The sequence below is a fragment of the Elephantulus edwardii genome, unplaced genomic scaffold (assembly GCF_000299155.1).
Source record: "Elephantulus edwardii isolate Elephantulus edwardi_28Jun2011 unplaced genomic scaffold, EleEdw1.0 scaffold00073, whole genome shotgun sequence".
Lineage (NCBI taxonomy): Eukaryota > Metazoa > Chordata > Mammalia > Macroscelidea > Macroscelididae > Elephantulus > Elephantulus edwardii.
This window is the reverse complement of record NW_006399823.1, coordinates 15,777,544-15,801,173: the sequence shown is the minus strand read 5'-3', so window position 1 is coordinate 15,801,173 and position 23,630 is coordinate 15,777,544. Positions and strand designations below refer to the sequence as shown.

The 23,630-nt window shown below is 41.0% G+C and overlaps 1 protein-coding gene across 1 annotated transcript; it reads right to left on the bottom strand.

Annotated features, from left to right (window-relative positions):
* Positions 1-629: 629 nt before the first annotated feature.
* LOC102851139 (BUD13 homolog) lies at positions 630-9,475 on the bottom strand. Its single transcript, XM_006888961.1, is given in 9 exon segments — positions 630-742; positions 745-793; positions 796-1,068; positions 1,070-1,297; positions 1,299-1,601; positions 1,833-2,252; positions 2,254-2,280; positions 2,315-2,380; positions 9,326-9,475. Coding segments are annotated over 9 exon segments (1,629 nt in total).
* Between the last annotated feature and the right edge of the window lie 14,155 nt (positions 9,476-23,630).

Below are 23,630 nucleotides of genomic sequence, written 5' to 3'. Positions count from 1 at the left end.
GATGTCAGTTTGAGGACTAAGGTGCATCTGATACAAATCATAGTCTTTTTTTATCGCTTGCTATGCATCTGAGAGCTGGATAGAGAAAACAGATGACAGAAGAAGAATTGATGCCTTTGAGCTGTGATGTTGGAGAAGAGCACTGAACATCCCATGGACAGCCAAAAGAACAAACAGATATGTCTTGGAGAGGGTGCAGCTGAAGTGCTCTTTGGAGGTAAGGATGATGATGATACTTTGGGCATGTTGCTAGGTGGGGCAAATCTTTGGAGAAGAGGGCTGGCAAAAGAGAGGAAGATCCTCGACCAAAGAGATTGACCTGGTGACTGTCGCAATGGGTCCTTGTGTGTCAGGAAGAGTGAGAATGGCGCATGAAAGGACTGGGTTAGATCTTTTTGTTTCTTTTAAAAAAATAAACATATGTTTATTAACTAAGAAAAGAAAAAAGTCTTACTTAGAATAAAATCTGGGGCATTGAGAAATAAATGCTTCCTCTGAAAGCAACAGCCAGTGTTAGTGAGAAATAAAGGTGCCAAAGTCCAAATAGCAAGTCCTAAATATTCTTCTGGATCAAAACTGGCACTCAACATGTTATAGTCTAAGTGGGCCCTGATTTTCAGCACAGACAGCTAAAACAGCTGGACGTCTGGTGGCTCTCTGTCCACTACCACAACCAGAGTTACCCCTAGAGTCTTAGCAAAGTTACATATCCTCCACTTGTAGGTGAGTTCCTCTACTGCCTGGCAAGTCTGGCAAAGTGCTTTTGTTCAAATACATTTGATCAAATACATTGGATCTATCTACTTCATCCCAGCAATATCCAGGCCAGATATTGAATCTGTTGGGAAGTGCCAGACCATTGTAACAAGGTCTCACTTTCTTATTTTTGTTCTCCTTGGCCTTATTCTTTTTAATGAAGTTGGCCATGGGGTCTCTGTCTCTCTCCTGTTTGCTCAGCATCTGATCCAAGTCTTCATCATCAATGTAGCGCGCCAATGGCTTTTGCATCTCCTTCATTGCATCCTCTATATTTTGCTGCTGCTGGCGACTCTGGGCAAGCCCTTCCCCCCCACTGGGCATAGAGTTCATCTCTCTCTGTGTCCTTCTCTGCTTTTCGCCTTTGTTCCAAATGTTCTAGTTTCAAGTTCTTCTTATGACCAGACTTATCTCGAAGCACATTTTCAGCACACTGGAATGCGGCTTCAAATTCCATGGTTTCTTGGTCCTGCTTCTTGAGTTCTTGCTGCTCTTTCTGTGTATCAGTTAATACCAATCCCATTTTGGCTCCAGACAACAATGTGTGCAGCCTTCTGTCTAGGAGGCCAAGTCCTTTGAGGTGGAGACAGATCAGAATGAGAAGATTTGGTGCTCTGTTTCCTTCTTGGTGGAGACAGGTCAGAATCTGAGCTCCGATGCCTAGGTCTAGTCCGTGGAGGTGATAAATCAGAACCAGAATCCGGGAGCCCTGGTCTTTGATTATGTTTAAGCCTTGGAGGAGAAAAATCTGAATCAGAGGCTTTCTAGCTGTCATGTGGGCAGGAAGAAGAATCCAAGGTGTGACTCTGATGTTTCTTGGGGGAAGAGTCTTTAGACTCATACTCCTTATTCTAAAATTGATTTTGCCTGCTTCTTTCATGGAGGAGAGAGTTCTGAAGCATATTAACATTTACTGTTCTTTTGGTTTGAAGAATGGGAGGGTCCTGTCTGTGTCCAGTGTGAAGAAGACCTGCTAGAGACTCTGTCAGGGGCTTTACTGTTTTTAGTTCTAGTGAAAGAGGAGCATTAGCAGACAAACTGGGAGAATGGTGACCAGTTCTTTTGGAGGGAGATGCAGCTTTCTTTGGAGGAGACAGATGAGGTTAGTCATGACAAGCTTTCCTAAGAGACACATCTGAAGAATTATGAAGCTTCCTGGGTGGAGAAGGATCTGGGGAATCATGACGGACCTTCCACAGTTGTGAAGCATCTGAGGAGTCATGATGTACTCTCCTTGGAGGAGATGAATCCAGGGTATCGTGACAGACCTCCCGGGGAGGAGATGAATCCAGAGCATCGTGGTGGATATGCTTATGTGAGGTTGGATCATCTGCCTGGCCTCCCAGAAGCTTCTACTTGGTACTGGAATGAAAATCCTCCATCTGCTTGACCTCTTCTGGCTACTCATCCACAAACTCAGCAACCACAAAAAAATCATCATCATCTTCCCCTTCTTCCTTTTCCACTGTAGTGGTAGAAATAGCTGTCCAATTCATTCACATCATCATCTACAATGTGCATTCCCTTGCGGCTGGCTTCGGGGCCCGCTTATGGCCACATCTGCGCAGGAAAAGTAGTGCTTCAGATAGTCAGCCTTGGAGAGCAGTGGAGCAGCCGCCAATGCCTCAGGGAGAGTGGGGTTAGATGTTTTGTTACCAGGGTTGCTATGAGTCGTACTCAACTCGATGGCACCTAATGACAACTAAAACATTTCCCCAAAACTATAAATTGCTCTCTTTTAGTTTGACTCCTGGTCAGTCTTTCCCTCCTGAGTCTGAATCCAAACATCAAATACTCATAGAAAATCATGCTTAAGATGGTAGGATTTATACATGTCAAATAAGACAAAAAATATCTCCCCTCAAGGAGCCTATAAACTAATTGAAGATATTACAGAGCAGCTGATGATATAGCCCCAATTGATGCTTTTAAATCTTTCTTTTATGAACTCATAGGAGGAAAGAGTAGTCCTAGCTAGGGACACTTAGTCAACTTTTTTGATAGCATTGATCTAGGTTAGGTGACATGTCGGTAGGAGCAGAAATGATGGACAGTTCTGAGACAGAAATCCACAATGGAAGGAAAAATGTGAAAAGTTTGTTTTGGAAAACCACAGACTTTAGTGTCTAAAACAAGCCTTAGTTCCAAGAGGATAAAGTCAGGGAAAGTTGCCAGGTATGCTGAAGAATACAAGCATAATGAAAGAAAGACAATAATTGAGAGAGTCTCTAATACAGTAGGCTGATTGAATGGAAAAGTACAATTAATAAGTATCATCAGTGAGATAAAGGAGACCATTGAAAAGATGACACATGAACAACAAGAACAAATTTGGGACATGGGTTTTGAAAAATACTATTGTTGAAATAAGAGCTTTAGTGGATGGCTGAAACACAGAATTGATATAGCTGAAGAATAAATACATGAGATGTAAGATCAGATCAAGACATTCTCTTAAAATCCTCAGGAAGGGATAAAAATAGACAAAGGATGAGAGACAAGCTGCAGGGAAGCAGACACAAAAAACTCAAATGCATCTCTGTTGAGTCAGAATTAACTCAGAACTGACTTTCTATTGGGTTTCTGAGACTAAATTGTACAGGAGGAGACTGTCTATCTTTGTCCCTGAGAGCCACTTGTGGATTTGAACTGCCAAGAGGTCATTGAGTTAGCAATGCAGCTCCCTGTAGACTAAGAGACCTAGAATAAACAACAACAACAACAACAACAACAAAAATCCCAAAACTTGAAGGAGATGAAACCCTTTAAGATACTTTGATAAAAGATATGCAGGAATTAACTTAGGGGTGGGAAAGCCAGGATTAGAATTCAGCAAGTCTAGCTTCTGTAATTTTCAACCTTAACTACTCACATTCTGATCTGAGATTCAAAAGGTAAACTGAACTAAAAGAAAATGTAAGATGGCAGTGAATAGAGTATGCAGTGTGTTACATCAAGACAACAATAGTGAGGGAAAAAAGACAAAAATAATCATGAGAAATAAGATATGATGATAGCAACACAAATGATAATATGTGTTGGAATTAATCTTAGATAGGAAGCAAAAAGATCTTTATAGGTAAAAAAGGAACCATTAAAGGACCTAAAATAAGAATCATTTCTTAAAAGCCTTGGTCAAAAAATGATACACATTGATTCTTTAGGGATTAGTTCTGACAGGCTGGAAAGGTATTTGCCCAAATATTGTGAAAAATTCACCCAGTGGTAGTTTGCTTAAATAAAGAATAACTTTCAGCATTTCCAAATATCCTTCTGAATCAAATTACTGAATTATTCATCTTCTCATTGTCTCTCCTCATCTGAAAAATGGACATACATGTAGATTAGTTTCAGCAGTGCTTGTTAAAGCAAGGAAATCAGAATTAGTAGTTACTCATGGAGTCTCTTCCGGTAATATTTTTTCAATAAAATCTCCTGAAGGCAGCTTCATCTATAAGCAATCACTGGTGAGGCCCTCGTGTATTAATTTGTTGCATGAGAGGGTATATGGGGGAAAAATACTGCCCAAGACACAAGGCAAAACACACACCTGTGTATATGTATACAAATGATGTACCTACTATTTACAAAAAGGCAACTATTGCATTTGAATTTACATAACCTTGACTAAACCTAGTAATGTCAAGTTGATTCCAACTCATGATGATGTGAGCCCATGCGTTACAGAGTAGAACTGCTCCTTAAGGTTCTCCTGGCTGTATTCCTCACAGAAAAGGAACCGTTGCTGGTGCAATGGTTAAGTGCTGGGCTGCTAAAGACGATTGACAATTTGAACCTACCCAGATGTAGGTTGGAGAAATGGACACATTTTTCTCATGATAAATGGAGAAAAGAATGACATTTTCAAATATTTTCTTTTTCTTGCGTCCATCAATACCCATATATGGAGCAGCCAAGAACCATATGTTATAATGCTTGGGGAAAGTCTGCTGCTGAAGACCACTTTAAAATGCTAAAGAGGAGGGATGTTATGTAAAAGACTAAGGTGTACCCAGGGAACTCTGGTGGCCTAGTGGTAAGAAGTTGCACTACAATCCCAAAGACACATGGTTCAAATCCACCGGCTGTTCCTCAGAAGAAGGATGGGCACTCTCTTCCCATGAGTTTTTCTGCCTCTGAAAACCTGCTGGAGGGTCAACTGTGGGTTGGTTCAAACTCAACGGCACACAGCAAAAATAAGGTGTGCCTGACCTGAACCATGGTATTGTCAGTTATTTTATATGCACGTGGAAGTTGTACAATGAATAAGGAAGACTGAAGAAGAATGATGCCTTTGTATAGTAATATTGGAGAAGAGTATTGGGTATACCATGAACTTCCAAAAAGAACCAAAACCACCTTGGAAATAGTGCAGTCACAGCTCTCCTTAGAGGTAAGGATGGTGAAATTTCATCTCACATACTTTGGCCTCTTATCAGGAGTGGGAAAGGATCTTATCCTTGGATGTGTTGAAAGGTCAGGGAAGGAGGGAAAGACCCTCAGTGGGTTGAGTTGACACAGTGACTGCACTGATAGGTTTAAATATAGCTAAGATTCTGAAGTCATATGGAGGAGAGACAGCTGGAGTTTTGTTCTTTTGTACATTAATCACCATGAGTTGTAGCCAAATTGGTTTGCAACAACAGCAGTAGCTGCACAGGAGCAAGATCTGGCTCCCATAAACATTACGGCCTAGGAAAGCCTAAGGGGTAGTTAAATTCTGTCACATGGAGCCAAACCAACAAACAGAAAAGGACAAATCTATTGCTGGAGAGTAGATTCCAACTGTTAGCTGTTCTGTAGGACTCAACAGAACTGCCTGGCAGGATTTCCTAGGCTGTATATGTTTCTGGCAGCAGATCGCCACATGTTTCTCTAGCCAAATGTCTTGGGAGGTTTGAACGGTTGACCATTTGGTTAGCACACATGCATCTTTAACAACTGGGCCACCAGGAATTCTACCACAGGAGGTTGCTGTGAATCAAACCAATTCAGTGACACTGAATGACAGCAATCTATAGAAGCAGATCGATTCCCAGGCCTTTTTTTCTTGCAGTCATTTAGGTGGATTCCAAATGCTTATCTTTCAGGAAGAAGTGGAGCACAAGCCACCCAGGGACCTGATCTGAAATGTAGTAATACTGACAGGACACTCAAAGAGAAACCGATAATCTCTCCTTTTTTCTTTCTTTATGTTTTACTGTGGTCTTTGCTTTCATTGAACTTCCTAATACTTGAATATTGATTAGCAAAACCAAAGTCACTGTTCTTTAGTTGATTTCAAACTCATGGTGGCCATCAGTGATGTTTCCAAGGTTGTAAATTGTAATTTTAGCAGACTACTTCATCATTCTCCCTTGGTGCGGCTGATGGAGTTGAACCACTGACCTTTTTCAGTTAGTAGCATAATATGCAATGAACTACACAACTACAGCTCATGTTTATATTTTTGCTTCATTGATCTTCTTACAGTCTTGGAATTTTTTTTTTTAATTGAACCAAAGAAGTATAGAATGCCTAGGTTAAAATGATCGTCAGAGAATATAAAATAGCCCTGTTCTTTTAAAGGTGAGGAAAAAAGTTCACAAAGGAAGGTGGAATTTGCACCTAGGTGATCTGAACTCACATCCCAGTGGAATCTTTTCAGAAGCACATCTTTTATATTCTTAGCTCTAGGGGGCAGGAAAAAGACATCATCCTGGGAAAGGCAGAGGATCAGAGAAAGACAGGAAGACCTTCAAGAGGTAGACTGACACAGCCCCTGTAACAATGTTGGAAATCGTGAAAATGGTACAGGACAGGAAAAGATTCCAATATTTTCTTCATTAAGGACTCTATGAGTTGTAATCTACTTAATGGCACACAACAACAATAAAAACAACAAAGGAGAGTAAAGGCGGGTGTTGGTCAAAAGGAGGCGTTTGGGTGGAGGGTGCAATCCTACTCAATTCTGTGTAACAAATATTACTAATTGCTATTGGGTTTGTCTGACTCATGGTAATCCTTGGTGGGTCAGAGTAGAATTGTGCAACATAGAGTTTTCACTGGCTGATTGCCAGGCCTTTCTTCTAAGGCACCTTAAGGTAGATTTGAATCCCCAACCTTTCAGTTAGAAGTCTAGCACATTAACTTTGCACCATGCAGGGACCCCGTAACAAACACTAAGTGCATGTAATACGCAGGCTACTGTCAAATGAAGGAGAGTAGTCTAGAATTGTAAGAATTGAACATTCTGTGGTTGATCTCCAAGGACACATTTTCCCCTAAAGCATCCTTATCTTTCCTCACCCTAGGGATTATTTATCATGACAAGGATTTTTTCATTGTCTCTAGCAGTGATGGAAAAATGTATCTCTTTCTCCAAGGTATAGAGCTGAAACAAGTATAGCAATTGTTTAGGTGTCATCAAGTTGACCAAACTCAGAGTGACCCTGTGGACAATAGATCTGAACCTTGCCCTGTCATGTGCCATCCTCATGATCTCCACCGCGCCTTCATCCTTTGTTGCAGTCACTGTGTCAATTCATCTGGTTGGGGATCACTTTTTCAGTGACTGGCCCATCTTGACAACATGCCCAAAGTATATGAGCCAAAGTTTCACTCTCCTTGCCTCTAGGAAGCCCCTGGTTGCACCAGAGTCATGATAAAAATAGAGGTACTTTGTGAAATGACAGAGACTCTTGTTTCAGATGAACAAGTTTAGGATTTAAAAACAAAGGATTTTACAGGATGTGCCAAAGGGCCTAGAACTGGGGCCCAGTGATTCAGCCTTCAGGTTCCTAAGTGATGGAAGTTCAAGGTTACACGTGAGCTGTGCCTCCCTCTGTGAAGAACTCTAGGCAGAGATCACCAGAAAAAAAGCATGAAGACAGTTGATCCTCTCTTTCCCAACCTCAGGGACCTCTGTTAAAGAGGGTAAGACTGAAGGCTGTTAGGCTCATTACCCTGGTCCTGACTCTGATTCTTGGATTGTTGTAATTAGTCACCACCAAGTTGGCCTGAAATGCATGAACAGAAGAACAATGTCAGGCCTGTGCCATCCCTATCGTCAGCCAGATCATTGTGATCCATGGTGATTTCACTGATGGACAGTAGATCTCAGGCCTTTCTTCCTGACAGAAAGTAGATCCAAGGCCTTTATTCCTAGTCTATTGCAGTCTCAGATCTCTACTGAAACATATGCCACATCAAAGCAACACACAGTTCTACACTGCCTGAAAGTGAGTGTGGAGCATTAGCCAGAGGTTGAACCCGGGTCTCCTGCATGAAAGAGGAGATTTTTACCACTAAGCCACCACAGCTCTTCTCCTGGTACCATGATTCTTAGATCAAGTGCTTATTTCAGGCTATCTCTTTTCCTTGTCTGGATAAGCAAGAATCCTTTTTTTTATTTTTTTTTATTATTAATTCAAATGAAAATTTACAGAGACTTTGAATTTCCATTCATTCATTGTTGCACTTTTCTTCCCGTCCATTCCCCCCCACCCCAATACACTACACTCCCCTCTTTGAAAAGTAAAAGAAAAATTCTTTCATTGTTTTACAGTCCCTCCCCCAGGTCCACTCCACTATGCAGCCTTTGCTGTGGACTCCCATCACAACAAAAATACCTAATCACATATCCCTTTTAAACAGCTTTCCCCCTCATCTGTTTCAATGCAGTATACATTACTTATCCCATCTTTTTCAGTCTTCCCCCCCAACCCCGAGGTAAGTCCTGTTTTACAACAATGGAACTGTGCAGTATTTGTCCTTTTGTGACTGATATACTTCACTCAGCATAATGTCCTCCAGGATCACCCATTTTGAATAATATTGCATGAGTTCCTTGTTTTTTCAATGCAGCATAGTATTCCATTGTGTGAATATACCACAGCTTCTCTATCTATTTGTTCATTGATAGGCACTTAGGTTGTTTCCAGCTCCTTGCTATTGTGAACAAAGCCGCAATAAACATGGGTATGCATATATCTGCTTGGGTGTCAGTTATGGTGTCTTTGGGGTATATTCCCAGTAGTGGAATTGCTGGGTCAAATGGTAACTCTATTTGCTACTTTTTGCGAAAGCGCCATACTGACTTCCACAGTGATTGCATCATATTATCCTCTCACCAACAGTGAATAAGGATTCTCCACAATCTCGCCAGCATTTGTTGCTTGCTGTTCTGTTAAATTTTGCTATTCTGACTGGGGTGAGATGATATCTCATAGTTATTTTGATTTTCATCTCTCTTAGAGCTAGAGATTTGAACATTTCTTCATATGCTTGTTGGCCATCTTAATGAATTCTTTGGCAAGACCTGTTTATGGCATCAGGGGGATAAAATATAAATAGCAGTTGTACTGCCTCATTCCGCAGAGAGAAAGAAATAAATGTTCACTATCTCTCTCTCTTTTTTTTTTTTTTTTTACCTTCGTGAACTATTCTCCTGATCTGTTTTTCTGGCTGCTAAACATCAAACATTGTTAAGGAATTATAAATAGCGTCTAAATCAATCTGCCGCCTTACCATCTTAAACAGGCTCTTTAAATCCTAGTGATGATTTAATAGAGAAACATTCACAGCGCACCTGCCTCAGTGAAATGCAATTATTTCCCCCGTTCAGCGGTGTGAGTCCCTTCCTCTGTGAGAACTGGGCCTGGCTATCTTTCCCCCGCTTCCCTATTACTGATCCTACACTGCTATCCAGTAGCTTCTGTTTATCTTGTGAATTAGACATGCTTCCCGGCGATGTTATGCGCTGCTCCTTTTCCTAGGGTGGCATCTGGAAATCTGATTAGGCAAGGGGGGAAGAGCCTCAGAGTGTCTTTCCTTCTAGGTGAACCGAGGAGTGGGAGACCCTTTGGGCTTTCTCTATGAATAATAAAACCACAGGGCCAGTTTTGCTACTGAAGCATAATTCAGGACTGAATTCACAACGAAGAAATAATTTGTGTCTGGTGAATAGATACGATGAGTCTGGATTTCTCATTTGTTTTTCCTCTCATATTCTTGATAATAAAAGGCAGAACCCAGAAAGAATTCCTTCTACTGATGCTTACATGAGAGTTTTTCTTTGGGAAACTTTTTCTCCCCCCCCCCCCCCCCCCCGCTTTTTTTCCAGGAGTAGGCAGAGAGTGAGGTGGAGGAGGACATTTGGAATACAAGATAAAGGGCAAGCATAACTTCCCAGCAAAGGGAGACTTGGAGTCTTGTAAAAGCCAGCACAAGCAAACCATCAGGCTTTGCGTGCTGGGTGGGCTGATAGGGGATTCCAGGCCCTGGTAATTCCACACAGCAGCCTTTCATTCTGCTCAGGTTTGGCTCTTTAGATTTGTTGGGTTGGAAACTATTTTAATCAGGTCAACTGGTGAGGGAAATGATTCATGTGTAAATAAAATATGCAGGCTAAGCAGTCTGAGGGTATGCGATGTGGTTAGACTTTATTATCCAAATGATACTGGCCTCCACCTATCCAGACGTATCCTTTACCCTTCTCAAGAACCCTGGTACTCTCTGATACTCATTCTTGAACAAGATTCTCTGGTTCTTGCTCATCATCTTCTCTCCCCTCCTCATGGCACGGCCCCTACTGTGACCTGCCAGTTCTCTGGACGCAACAGCTTTCACTGCCCCCAACTACGATGTCATTGCTGGGGCTTTAGGAGATGCCTTCTTCCAGGGGATTTTCCAAGGAGAGTTTAGACAAGCTGCAACTGGTAGCACAGCTTTACTGCAGGAAGTACAACTCAGACAGCAAACATAAAGCATTGTTAGAAGTCATTACAATAATCCCTGGATGGTGCAGAACATTAAAGTACTTGGCTGTTAACGGAAAGGCTTAATTAAGGCTTGAGTTCATTCACAGGTACCTTGGAAGAAAGTCCTGGTGCTCTCCTTCCCAAAAAGTCAACCACTGAAGATCCCGTGGAACACAATTCTACTCGAACACACATAAGGTGTTGCCATGAGTGGCTGCTACACTCAAATCTTCTAGGCAAGGGAGGGTCCTCAGGATCTCAAATGGCCAAAGCACCCTGCCTGTTTCCTGGACTGCTAGCTGAGATGACTGGATGCTCACCATCTACTTCTCTGCTCTCTGACCTGTAGAGTTCAACCTTGCATTAAGAGGCAGAGACAGAGAGAAATGTTTTGCCTTCAGTCAAAGTCTCACATCCAGATCCTTACTTTCTGTGAATTTCCCTGAATTCACCTCTCCTTTCACTATCCACTTCCTTCAGGGAGACCTACCCCTACCCATGGGGTGCGTGCCTTTGCTTTCTGGCCCCAGCAGAATCATCAGAACATAAAAGTTTGATCACACTCTCACCTTACTCATTACTAACATCATTTTTTAGAGTTGACACACTGACCCAAGTTGAAACTGTGCCAAGCCCAGGCCAGGTAATTTTCACAATCTGTTCTGGCAGGAAGTAACAATCAGACACATGTGCCTTTCTGTCTTCTGTCAGATTTTGTCCAAACAACTGTCCAAATCAGAAACAACAGGACTCTTTATTAGGTCAGCATTTACCTCAAAGCAGCTGAGAATAAGAATAAAGTGTCCTTGGATCCATACATTTAAAGGGCCACTTAGGATTTGCCCCAAAGGCCAGTCTGCACCAAAGGACAATGAGCGTCTCCAACATTATTTTTTTTAGAAACAAATTCTTAAACTTCTCAACAGTTCCTTTTCCCACCTTCTACTCACCAAGTCTCCTAAACTAATATATCTACCAGCTTTCATTAATTTAGTATTGTCGTTACTGCTATTATGTGCCATCAAGTTGGAACCAATTCATAGCTTACTCTCCATCAGGTTTTCAGAGGCTGTCAATCACATAGGATCCCATCCTTCTCCCTTAAAGCAGCTGGTGGATTAGAACTGTCCACCTTTGAGTTGGCAGTACAACTCTTATCTACTGGGTCACCAGAGTTCCCTTAACATTTTGAAATGTTAAGTTAGTATGGAGGGTGGGGAAGCTTTATGCATGTTAAACATTTTTTTCTACTTGAGTAATAAGGAAATCTGAATTAAAATTTACCAGTCAGCGGGGCTAGGAAAATTCAAACAATTTTGAACACTTGCTATCTTCAGAGGTATACTAGGTAACTTACATATGATATTTTATACTACTCTTCAACTATTCTTTGAATTTGCTTCTATGATAGCCACCTGACAGATGTCAGTAAAACTGAGTACCAGGGGTATGAATTGTCTTATACAGGGTTGCATAACTAGTTTGTAAGAATAAAATGTACTTCAAGGCTGTAATATTCCAAATCCATGGACATTTTGCTGCTTAAAGTACAGGGAATATATTCTGTTAAATCATTATAGTCTAGTTGGACCATCTTCCTCTTTGGACTTTTGCCTACATTTTACTTGACACAAAAATGTGAGTCTGCGCCCTAATCAATCAGGACTTGAATACAGCATTCATTCTTTCATTCACTCATTCATTCAAGTGCTTACTCTGAGCCAGATTCTACAGCACAGAGACCAATGACAATGGGCCAAGCCTTTGCAGTACAATGCACTGCTAATATTCTTCAAACCACCCTTCATACTTGGCTCCCTGGTGCTGTTGTTAGATGCTGTCAAGTCAGCTCCACCTCACAGAAACCCTGTGAACAATAGATGTGAACCTTGGTCTGTCCTGCACCATCCTCACTGATTTCTGAAAGGTATGTTCAAGCCCGTTATTACAGTCACTGTGTCAGTTCATCTTGCTGGGGGTCTTCCTATCTTACTCTGACCCTCAACCTTTTCTAGCATGATGCCATTTTCCAATTACTGGACCCTCCTGACAACATGCCCAGAGTATGTAAGAGGAAGTTTCCCTTGCCCATGGTTATGTGTGAATTGTGTCTCCCCTATAAAAAACAACCCACTAAGTTGAAGTTGCAACTTAAGTGCATGTGAATGTGACCTTGTCTGGGGAAATTGAGTCCTATTAGTTAATGAAGTTGAACCTAAGTGTATGTGTTGGGGGGTGGTGGTGTGTGGGGGGGGAAGGTGGGAGGGCAGAAAAAGAGAGGGAGCAAGGGAGAGAGAACACAAAAGCAGTTTTTAAGAGGACAAACCCAAAAAGAGAGTCATTTGTTGGGAGAAGGAGCGCCATGAGGATGCATCTACATATAGCAAAGGAGTGTTAATCATTGCCACAGATATCAAAAGCTAGTAGAAAAAGATGGAGTCATTTCTCTCCAAGAACACTCAGAAGTAATCTATATTGTCAATATAGCGATTTGAGCTTCCAGCCTCCAGAACTATGAGATAACGTATTACTGTTTTTCAAAACACTCACTTTGTGTTATTTTGTTCTAGCAGTGTTAGGACACCAAGATGTTCCCCCCTGCAAAGCAGTCTCCTCAGAAAAGACAGAGGGATACAACCGTGACTAGACAGAGGGATACAACCACGGATCATTTGAACCACTAAAAAAGTTCAGTGACCCCAAGAGCCACTTTCCTGATTCTTTGCTGTTTTTTCACATTAACATCTTCTTTTTCTAACGTTGTTTATTAACACTGTAGAATTGACTATGGATTGTAAAAGGGTACATTTTTAATTAAAAGAAAATAGACATGGATAAAAGTAGGTGAAGGAGAAGATTTAGGAAGCATTTGAGAAACTTTAAATCCCCTGGAAAGTCATCACTTTTTCTAAGTATTGACTGGTTAAAAGTGAATCTCATTATCTTTGCTTTATTTGGCTTATTTTTGGAACATGTTTATTTATTAATGAATTTTTCTAAAGCAAATGTAATAGACATATAAGGGCATTCCTCTAATCACTTAGCCATATGACTTTGTTTATTACCAGACTTTAGAGATGGTCAGAAGTGGGGGGTTCCAGAAAAATAAGAAGAAAGCATTCAATTCCCTTAAACACATGCATTCCATGAATGATTTATTCAAAGGATTAAGGAGCAAAGATATTTCTGAGTCTGTCTGTGATCAAAATAATCCTTCTTAGCATTCTTCTCAGAATTGTTGATTGCTGTTTGTTTTTCCTTCAGACAAGACAGATGTGTTGGAGACGGATGTTGATAGAAATGGGTAGAAGCCCAAGCCTGCTTTTGCCAAGGCTGGCTGCGCATGAAGGAAGCAGATTCTAGCATTTTCTACCTTGAATCTTTGAACCTCTTGTCTCTTCCACCCTTGAGTGGTGCTGATGGGCATTACTGCAGTCTGTAACAAACCCCCGAGGAAGCAGATGACTTCACTGAGTGAAGTAAACTAAGGGAATGGATTAAAACTTGTAATCACTTAAGAGCTAATTCATTCAGTCAAAGACTGATATAGCAGGAAGGTGCCTGCAGGCTATTGAACAACTAGCTCCCTTTTTCTACATGTTTGGAAATTGAGACGCTGACCTGTCTGTGGTCATCTGGTTGTTACCAGAAGAGCAAGGCTGAGCGTCTTCACCATTATTTATGGAGGACTGAGATCTCAGACACTCATCTATTCTAAATTCCCATCACCTTACACCTAACCAGAAAGAGCCACATACCGAGATGAAAAAATTGGAGAAGGCACTGGGCACTTTGGTGGGGAGTGGTAGGGAAGCTACTGATTATCAGAAATCTCAGGGAAAAGATGAAAATCCATTAAAAAGTGTTATAGAGAAGGTTACCTGTTTGGGCAACTAAGGCTCAATTCTGTTTTTGAGCTCTGGAACACTCTGTAGAACAATGTGGTTGCATGTTACTGGGTCAAATCTGACTCAATCGTCAGTGAAAACACAAGACAGAATAGGATTGTTGTATAAGATTTCCAACTTCCCCCCCCCCATTCATAGAAAGTTTTATTGTTACTGGCTTCACTGCCCACAGGCCTTAATAGCGCCACACAGAAAAGCAATGATGCTTTCATAGTAATAAACAGGGGAACTTTTTCATCATTCCAAATAACGCAAATGTTAGGATTAGATTTTATTCTCTAAAAAAATATGTTTGAATCTTAACTCCATTACTTGTAAATGTGATCTTGCTTGGCAACACAGTCTTTGAGAATGTTCTCAGTTAATATGAGGTCACACAAGAATAGGTTGAGTATTAATCTCATCTGAACGGAATTTACAAGAAAGAGTAGAAGAGATGCCCAGGGAAGATAGCCATGTGAAGATGCACATCAAAGCCAAATGGGGTCAGGGATTATCTGAAACTATCAGAAGGTGGAGAGACAATCAAAAGCCTTAAAGTTTTCCAAGAGAACTTGGCCTTACTAACACCTTCATTTCAGACTACTAACTCACTCTGAAACTATGAGACTACAAAATTATTTTAAGTTCCTCTAAGTTGCAGGATTTTGTTAGAGTTGCCCTATGAAACAAATATAAAGAGGTACCTCAGTCAAACCCTATATACACCTTCGGGACAGACATGTTCTCAGAACCCATGCCTATGAACTAAAAAATCTCATTTAGTTACTCATTTTTAGATATTATTTGACATATGATATCTGTTTTTTTGGTCAAAATAGTCAATGAAGGAAAGCATTTATCTTCATGTTAATACCTTACTTACTTGGAAAGGACTTAATAGCTTCCAAAGTGCTTTTATCTACCTTCTTGTTTAATGTTCCCCACAGTCCTCAGAGCTTAACTCTCCATCTGTAAAGAGTACAACTGGTGCCCAAACTAGAACCCAGAACGATAAGGTATTGGAGATCACATACAAACCTAGAACCTACATGTTCTGATCTCTGATACATTGACATAACATAAAGAGCAAAACTGATAGCAGTAGGACATGCATGTTGTTGTTGTTATGTGCCGTCAAGTCGCTTACGACTCATAGCGACCATATGTACAAGAGTCCTAAACCCTCCTCTATCCTGTGCCAATCACACTGCCTCTGACACACCCATCCCTATTACTCCAGTCACTGAATCAATCCATCTCATAGAGGGTCTGTCTCTCTTGCGCCATCCCTTCACCCTCCCAAGCATGATGTCCCTCTCCAAGAACCTGCTCTTCCTTACAACATTCCCAAAGTATGTCAGACGAAGCCCCAGAATCCTTGCCTCCAAGGAGCCGCCTGGTTTAACCCTTTCCAGGATGAATCTGTTTGTTTTCTTGGCAGTCTATGGTATTTTCAATACTCTTCTCCAGCACCACAGCTCAAAGGCATCAATTCTCCTTCTATCCTCCCTGGTCATTGTCCAACCATCTGATGCATAACAAGTGATTGCAAAGACCATGGCCTGTATCAGATGCACCTTAGTCTCTAGAGTGACACGACTGCTTTTCAGTACCCTGGAGAGGTCCCTAATGGCAGACTTTTCCATCACAGTATGTTTTTTGATTTCCTGGCTACTGGTGCCTAGAGTGTTGACCCTGGAGCCAAGCAGACTAAAGTTGTTAACAATTTCAATCTCTTCACCATCCATCCTGATGCTGCCAATTGGTCCAGTGGTGAGAATCTTTGTTTTATTGACATTGAGCCTTAATCCATACTGAAGGCTGCAGTCCTTGACACTCTGCAGCAAGAGCTTCAGGTCCTCCTCAGTTTCAGCAAGCAGGGCTGTGTTATCTGCATAATGCAGATTGTTAATAGATCTTCCACCAATCCTGACACCGTGTGGTCCTTGGAACACTTGGATGCTTGCTAAAGTACAAATTCTTGAGTAGCAACCCAGCTTATTGAATCACTGTCACTGAGACTCAGGAGTTTGCACTTGAAAAGTTCCCACGTCATTCATTTTCTTTGTTAATGTAAGAAACTCTTGACATTAAGAATCAGAAGAATAAAAAAAAAATCAGAAGAATTCACTAACATTGAAAAAAATCCCACCCTATGAATGACCTGAGTTGGTCACCTTCTTACCACACTTTCTTCCTTAAAATTTTTTTCTAGATTTTAATGAAAGTTTATAAAGAACTTGGATTTCCCTTCATTAATTGTTGTACATTTTACTCCCTGGCCCCTCTTCTCCCTAGTTTTCTTTTTTCTTTGGAAAAAAATGTTCTTTCATTGTTATACAGCCCCCTGGACCACTTTACTACGCAACTCTTATTCTGGACTCTTGTCATGACAATAATACCTATCATATATTCCTTTTATACAGTTCTCTCCCTAGTCTGTTTCAATGCCATGTACATTATTTACCCCCTTTTTTCTTAGATTCCCCTCAACCCCCATATCAGTCCTGTTCTATAATAGTGGCATTATGCCCACGTACTTTCATATTATTTCTTAGTATGTATATGTTTGCATTTTCTTGACTGTTCTTTCTTTTAGAATGAGAATATTTCCAGGCTTTATGGAAGCAGATTGACACAGCTTTCTCTCAGCAGAACAACTGGGGAGTTTAAACTGCGGACCTTTGGTTAATAGCTGAAATCATAAAACCACTGCAGCACCAGGGCTCCTTCTGGAGGATTTACCTTGGAGTCAGCTAAGCAGTGAGAGCACTTAGACATTTATGTACCAAGTCTAGTGAGTCGTCACTGATTTGCTGCAGCTTGCTCCTAGAGATGTCTGGTCCCCAGCACTTCTGAACTGCTCTGACTGTTAGCTGGTGGCCAAAACCCCCTTCAGACCAAAACCTTGCAGCAGTGTTTGCATTTGGATGTTACAGGGTCGAGATATGCAGAAACAGGTAATGAGGAGTTAGTGGAGGTGGGTCAGACACTGACGCTAGCTACAGGAGACAGTATGTTTAAGGTTCTCATTTGGCTTGCTTAATTTTATATTTATAAATTGTGCTGATGATTCTACTCTTTTATGTCCACAGGCAAATGTGAGAATGGTTATAATATGCTACAGATGATTTCTTTCAAGTTGCTTTTATGGGTGAAAACCAAGAAGATCTAATTTGTTGAAAGTCTGACTGTTAGGTTTGTGGCACCTCATGGCTAAAGAATTACATCCATCCCATAACTATTGCCTTCCAGCCAATTCTGATGCACAAGGACTAATGAGGACAGAGTTGAACTGCTCTATAGTGTTATCAACACAATAATCTTTAAAAAAGCAACTGCCATCACTATTTTCCATGGGACAACAAACTGTTCAAACCATTGAAATTTTGGTTTCCAGCCACTGCACTACCAAACTCAAATCAAACTAAACTCATTGCTATCAAGTAGATTCTGACTCCTAGAGACCGAAGAGAACAAGGTAGACCTGCCTCATTGGGTTTCCAAGATCGCTGCAGAAGTAGGGGTCACATTTTCCTCCTGCAGTGTTACCAGTACTGGAGGTTAGCAGCTGAGCACCTTAACCACGGTGCAACCATGTCTTCTTCTGTAACAAGAAGGCTCTTTATTTTAGAGTCCTGAGTCTCTAATAGAGAACAAAATACGTTCACCCTCTCTTGCTCAAGATATGTGTGGCATTTAGTTGGCAAGATTAAAACCAAGAAATCAAAACATTCTGCTGTTACTAAATGCAAGGGGTTCTTTCCATAGTCAATTGCCAGTAAGACAAACAGATTTCAATATCCATATGTACTTTATTACAGATCTGGGAGGACAGCAAGTTGGCCTCAAAGACTGCCTCCCCATTTGGTAGTGGTCATTAGGCTTTTATACCAGCGTGAGACACTAACTCACTTTTTTTAGTAAAGTTAGTAAAAATTTTTTACATTTGGGGAAAAAAAAACCCCAACCCAAACCATTCACACACAGATACCAGTAAATAAGCAATCTATAAAATAGTTAACATACAACTGAGAAAAACAGGTTTTTTAGTACTTCCTTGCCTGGTAAACAGGCAGATTAAGTTACAATTTACATTATGACTGGGAAAAACAGCTTCAAAGAGGTAACTGCTGATCTAGTATATGCATTTCTTCTCCTTGTAAACAGACAGATTTAACTATTTTACATGACTAATGAAAGGAAACAGAATTCTAAGGCCAAGTAACTAGTTTTGAAGGTTAGAGAAAACTGATGTCAGTTTTATAACTATAGTTTTATGATTGATACATACGTAGATAATTCTGAACTTATACCACCCCATCACTGCCATTGAGGTGAGTCTGACTCATATACCAACTCACCATCAGACTTTTAAGGCTACAAATTTTTGTTTGTTTTTAATATTGAAGATGTTGAGGATTTATTTTACTTGTATCCACCTTGAACCCTCATGAAAGCAGCACTCAGGAAATAAAACATCATATTATATTGGGTCAATCTGCTATAAAAGATTTCTTCAAAGTCCTGAAGAATAAGAATGTCAGTTTAAAGACTACTGTGCCCACGACCCAAGGCATGATATTTCAATTGCTTCATATGAGTGTGAATGTTGGGCCAAATAATAAGGAAGACCAAAAATGAAATTTTAATTTGGCATTGGCAAAGAATATTGAGCACATCATAGATTGCCAAAAGAACAAACAAATCTATTTGCATTAGCTCTCTAGCAGGTGCTCCTTATAGGCAAAAACTGAGAAGTCATGTCACAGATTTTAAGCATGTTATCAATAGAAGCCAGTCCTTTGGAAAGGGCTTCATGCTTGGAAGGTGACCAAAGGTGAAGATGGACCCTAACAAGATAGATAGGCAATGGCAACAATGAGCTTAGAAGCATGGCAGAGATTGTGAAATGGCATAACTGGGCAAAGTTTGGATCTATTCTATATAGACTCTCTATGAACTGGAGTGGATTGGATGTCACTTAACAATAACAATACCAGTTCGTAAGGGGAAACTGCTTATCTCTTTATCACAGAGTGGCTGGTTGATTTGGTTAGCACCTCAAAACTTAATGTACTACCTACTCGATCAAGACATCTTTTATAGAAAATTTGGTTTTGTTGTTGTCAAGTTGAAAGAAACTTGGGCACTGTTGACCTGAAGACAATGGGTTTGCTGTTTTAGTTGTTTTGTTTTGTGTTTTTGTTTTTTATCTTTATGGAAACATGCTACCTATTCTCTCTCCTGAATAGCCAGTGGAAAGATTTTAGTTGCCATTGTTTAGTTTAGTAGTATAATGCTTAAACACAGTTCCTAAGCATGATAATGATATATAAAAAGAAAGAATACTTATTACCATCCAGTCCTAACCAAGTCATAGCAGACCTGACACTCCTCTAGATTTCCAAGCTTAAATCAAACGGGAAGACCCTGCCCATCTTCATGTAAAGATTCTAAGTAGACGGATTTGAATCATCAGAGAGAGGTAGCTTTTGGATTAGCAAGTCGCCTCCTTTTGGACTCGATACACTACAAGAGCTCCCTAAAAAGAAAAAAATGTTGTTGTTGTTGTTATAGGACATTCAGTCAAGCTAGCACATAGCTAACCCTTCAATGAGTTTTGGGAAACTGGAAATCATGTGGGAGAAGATTGCCCACCTTTCTCCCATAGAGCACCTGGTGGGTTTAAATCAGTTTCCTTTGAGATGGCAGCAGAACTCCGTACCATGAAACCACCAGCAAAAAGTCAAGGCTGCAAATCTTTATGGAACAGGTGGCTTTGTCTTTTCTTTCATAAAGTGACTGGTAGATTTGAACAGCTGACTTCAGTTAGCCGCCCAAAGTATAACCCACTACGCCACCAGGATTCCTTTACTGGCAAGGGGGAACTGCAGAAATCATTTCAGTAATAACCCCCAATGCACTGGTTCATGATGTTGCCTCCTTGTCCATCATTCAAGTGTGCACTATATAGTATTATGTGGGTGCTGAAGATGCCAGAGTGAGCAAAGCTCACTCCGTTTCCAAGAAACTGAAACCTTTGCATGCAATTTCTTAGCTGACTATTAAAATTCTTCCACTCTCTGTCTGTCCTGCTTCAATTCTGCCACTTCCTTCAAGGAACACTGGCAATATACAAATGAGCTTGTGCAAACTTCCAGAGTTGGTGACTGTGTGAGTGACAGAGAGTGGGGTTCAGAACAAAAGTGTGTGAGTCACACTCTAACCCCAACCCCCAAAACTTGACAAAGCATCTGGGCTTTTTTCTATTGGGGTTGAAGTGTTTTCAGTATTTTGGGGTGCTTTTTCTTTTTTATAATATTTTCACCTCTGATACTGTGATAGACAGAATATTGGTTCCCTAAAATGCATCCTTCCTAATTGTTGGAACCTGTGACTATATTTCCTAACATAAAACTTTCCGGATATGCTTAAGGTAAGGGTCTTGAGATAGGCAAATGATCTTGGATTACCCAAATGGGCCAGATATAATTCACAAGGGGTCTCATAAGAGGATGGCAGAAAGTTAAAGATGGGGAAAAAACATGACTCAGGAGATTGAGTCAAAGAGGATATAAATGACTTTTGAATGCTGTGAAAGGGTGGGCCATGGACTGAATTCTCTCCTGGAACCTCAAGACGACTTCCAACTTCTAAAACTGGGAGGCAATAGATATGTATTCTTTTGAGCCTCTAAGTTTGTGCTAATTTGTTACAGCAGCAGTCAGAAACAAATACAGATGGCATAGAGGAAAAGTTTCCTCACCTCTGAAATGTGGAAGCTGGCCCAATTTATCTCTAAGGCCCTGTCTTGTCTGTAAGTCTGAGCTCACTGAACTTGGGTTCTTAGCAGGGGTTAGATAGGAACAATTATGGCCTATGGCACCAAGTATGTTTGGGGTCTGTGATGCACTCAGCACTTGGGACTGCAGTAGTTAACTTGGGGAACAAATGATCAGTCTAAAACACAAAGGACGTTTTACTGGCAGCCTCTTAAAAGCACATGAGTCATTCAGAAATACAACATTTGGTCGATGAATATGTCAGACTTTAAGGCAAATTTAATCAATGGACAACCACTATTTTATTTTCCTCCAAACCAGAATTTCATATTACATTTCATTCCATTACCCTTGATATAAAGTGGCAGTTGATAGCTGGCCATATTGACAGGCCCCCCTGGGCATCATCCAGCCGCCACCTTAAATCACTTACTCACTGCATGATTTATGGTCCACAGATGGGGCAGGTAGGCACTGAAGGCTTAAATATAAAACTAGAACAACAGAACATTCCAAATCTTTCATTCCAGCATTTTAATCCACCTTAATTAATTAGCAGGCATTAGATTGCCTCTATGCATCTTGAATCATAACAAATGGAGTATTCATTCTTGTACCGTGGAGAACCGTGATGTTGTTGTAAGTTGCTGTTGAATTGATTACAATTATAGAGACCTTGTATGTGTGCTGCACGGAGCTGTCAAATCGGTGACCTTTTGGAGCAGGTCTGCAGGCATGTCTTCCAAGATGCCTCTGGGTGGGTTCTAACTGCCAACATTTCAACTAGTAGTCCCGCACTTGACTGTTTATGCCACACAAAACATCATAAAGGGCCACAGGCAGAAGATTCCTAGGGGGAGGAGATGGTGAATGGGCAACAGTGTCTGCTTTTGGAAGGCATGTTCCCCACAGGCCAGCCACCACTGAAACTTCATGGATTAGAATTCACTCCCACTTATGGCAGCCATCTTCCTTCAATTTGAGAAACACTGTAAACCACTTTACATCAACAAACGTGTCCTGATCACGTATTAAACGTTAGGCTGTCCATTAGAGGTATAAAGGATGAACAAGAGGCAGGCCTTGCCCTGGAGCATGTTCTACCTCAATAGAGAGGGCAGAATTTCCACCTCAGGATACGTCTTTGTTTTATTGCCCCACTGAGAAATTATTCCAGTCTAGAAATATGGGTGATGAGAGGACTAATGACGACATAAGAAGTCACCTTATGGCATCACACTGCACCATGGAATACACACAAAGTAGGTTGAGAGGTCAGAGAAGGAAGTAGAATTGTTGGTTTTTCTTGATGACTGGAAGGCACTGTGATTGAGAAGACTAGTAAAGTCTGTGGAGTCTAGTTATTTGAGGTCTAGGGAAATAGTTGTGGGCAACCATCGCATGCTATTAGATTGCTGTTGGGGAACATTTAGCTCTCAGTCAAACAGAGAAGGAATTAAGTCAGAAGACAAAAAATGCAGTTATGAGTAAACAATTCTGTGTTGGGCACACACTAAAAGTGAAGTGCAAACATGTCACACAGGAAAACAATGGTGACTTCTGTCAACAGCAGAATGAAAGGTGACCAGATTTCCTTAGGCTATGCTTTTCCTGATCTGCCTTATGCAGATGACACAACCCTGCTTGCTGAAACCAAGGAGGACCTCATGCACTTGCTGCAGAGGGTCAAGGACTGCAGCCTTCAGTATGAACTGAGGCTCAGTGTCAAGAAGACAAAGATTCTCACCACTGGACCAATTGGTAGCATCAGGATGGATAACAAAGAGATTGAGATTGTTCACAGCTTCAGTTTGCTCAGATCCACGGTCAACACTCTTGGCACCAACAGTAAGGAAATAAAAAAACGTATTGTGATGGGAAAGTCTGCTGTTAATGACCTCTCTAAAGTATTGAAGAGCAACGGTGTCTCTCTGGAGACTAAGGTGCACCTGATACAGGCTATGGTCTTTGCAATCACTTGTTATGCATCAGAGAGTTGGACAATGACTAGGGAGGACAGAAGGAGGATTGATGCCTTTGAGCTGTGGTGATGGAGAAGAGTATTGAATGTACCATGGACTGCCAAGAAAACAAATAGATTCATCCTGGAGACGGTTAAACCAGGTGGCTCCTTGGAGGTAAGGATTCTGGGGCTTTGTCTGACATACTTTGGGCATGTTGCAAGGAGGGACAGGTCCTTGGAGGGGGACACCATGCTTGGGAGGGTGGAGGGACAGCACAGGAGGGGAAGACCCTCTATGAGGTGGATTGATTCAGTGACTGGGGTAATCAGGATGGGTGTGTCAGAGGCAGTGTGATTGGCACAGGATAGAGCAGTCTTTAGGGCTGTTGTACATAGGGTCACTATGAGTCGCAAATGACTTTACAGCACATAACAACAACAACAACATGCTTTTCCTGAAGCACAAAGGCTACAGCAATTGAAACCAATCTTATTC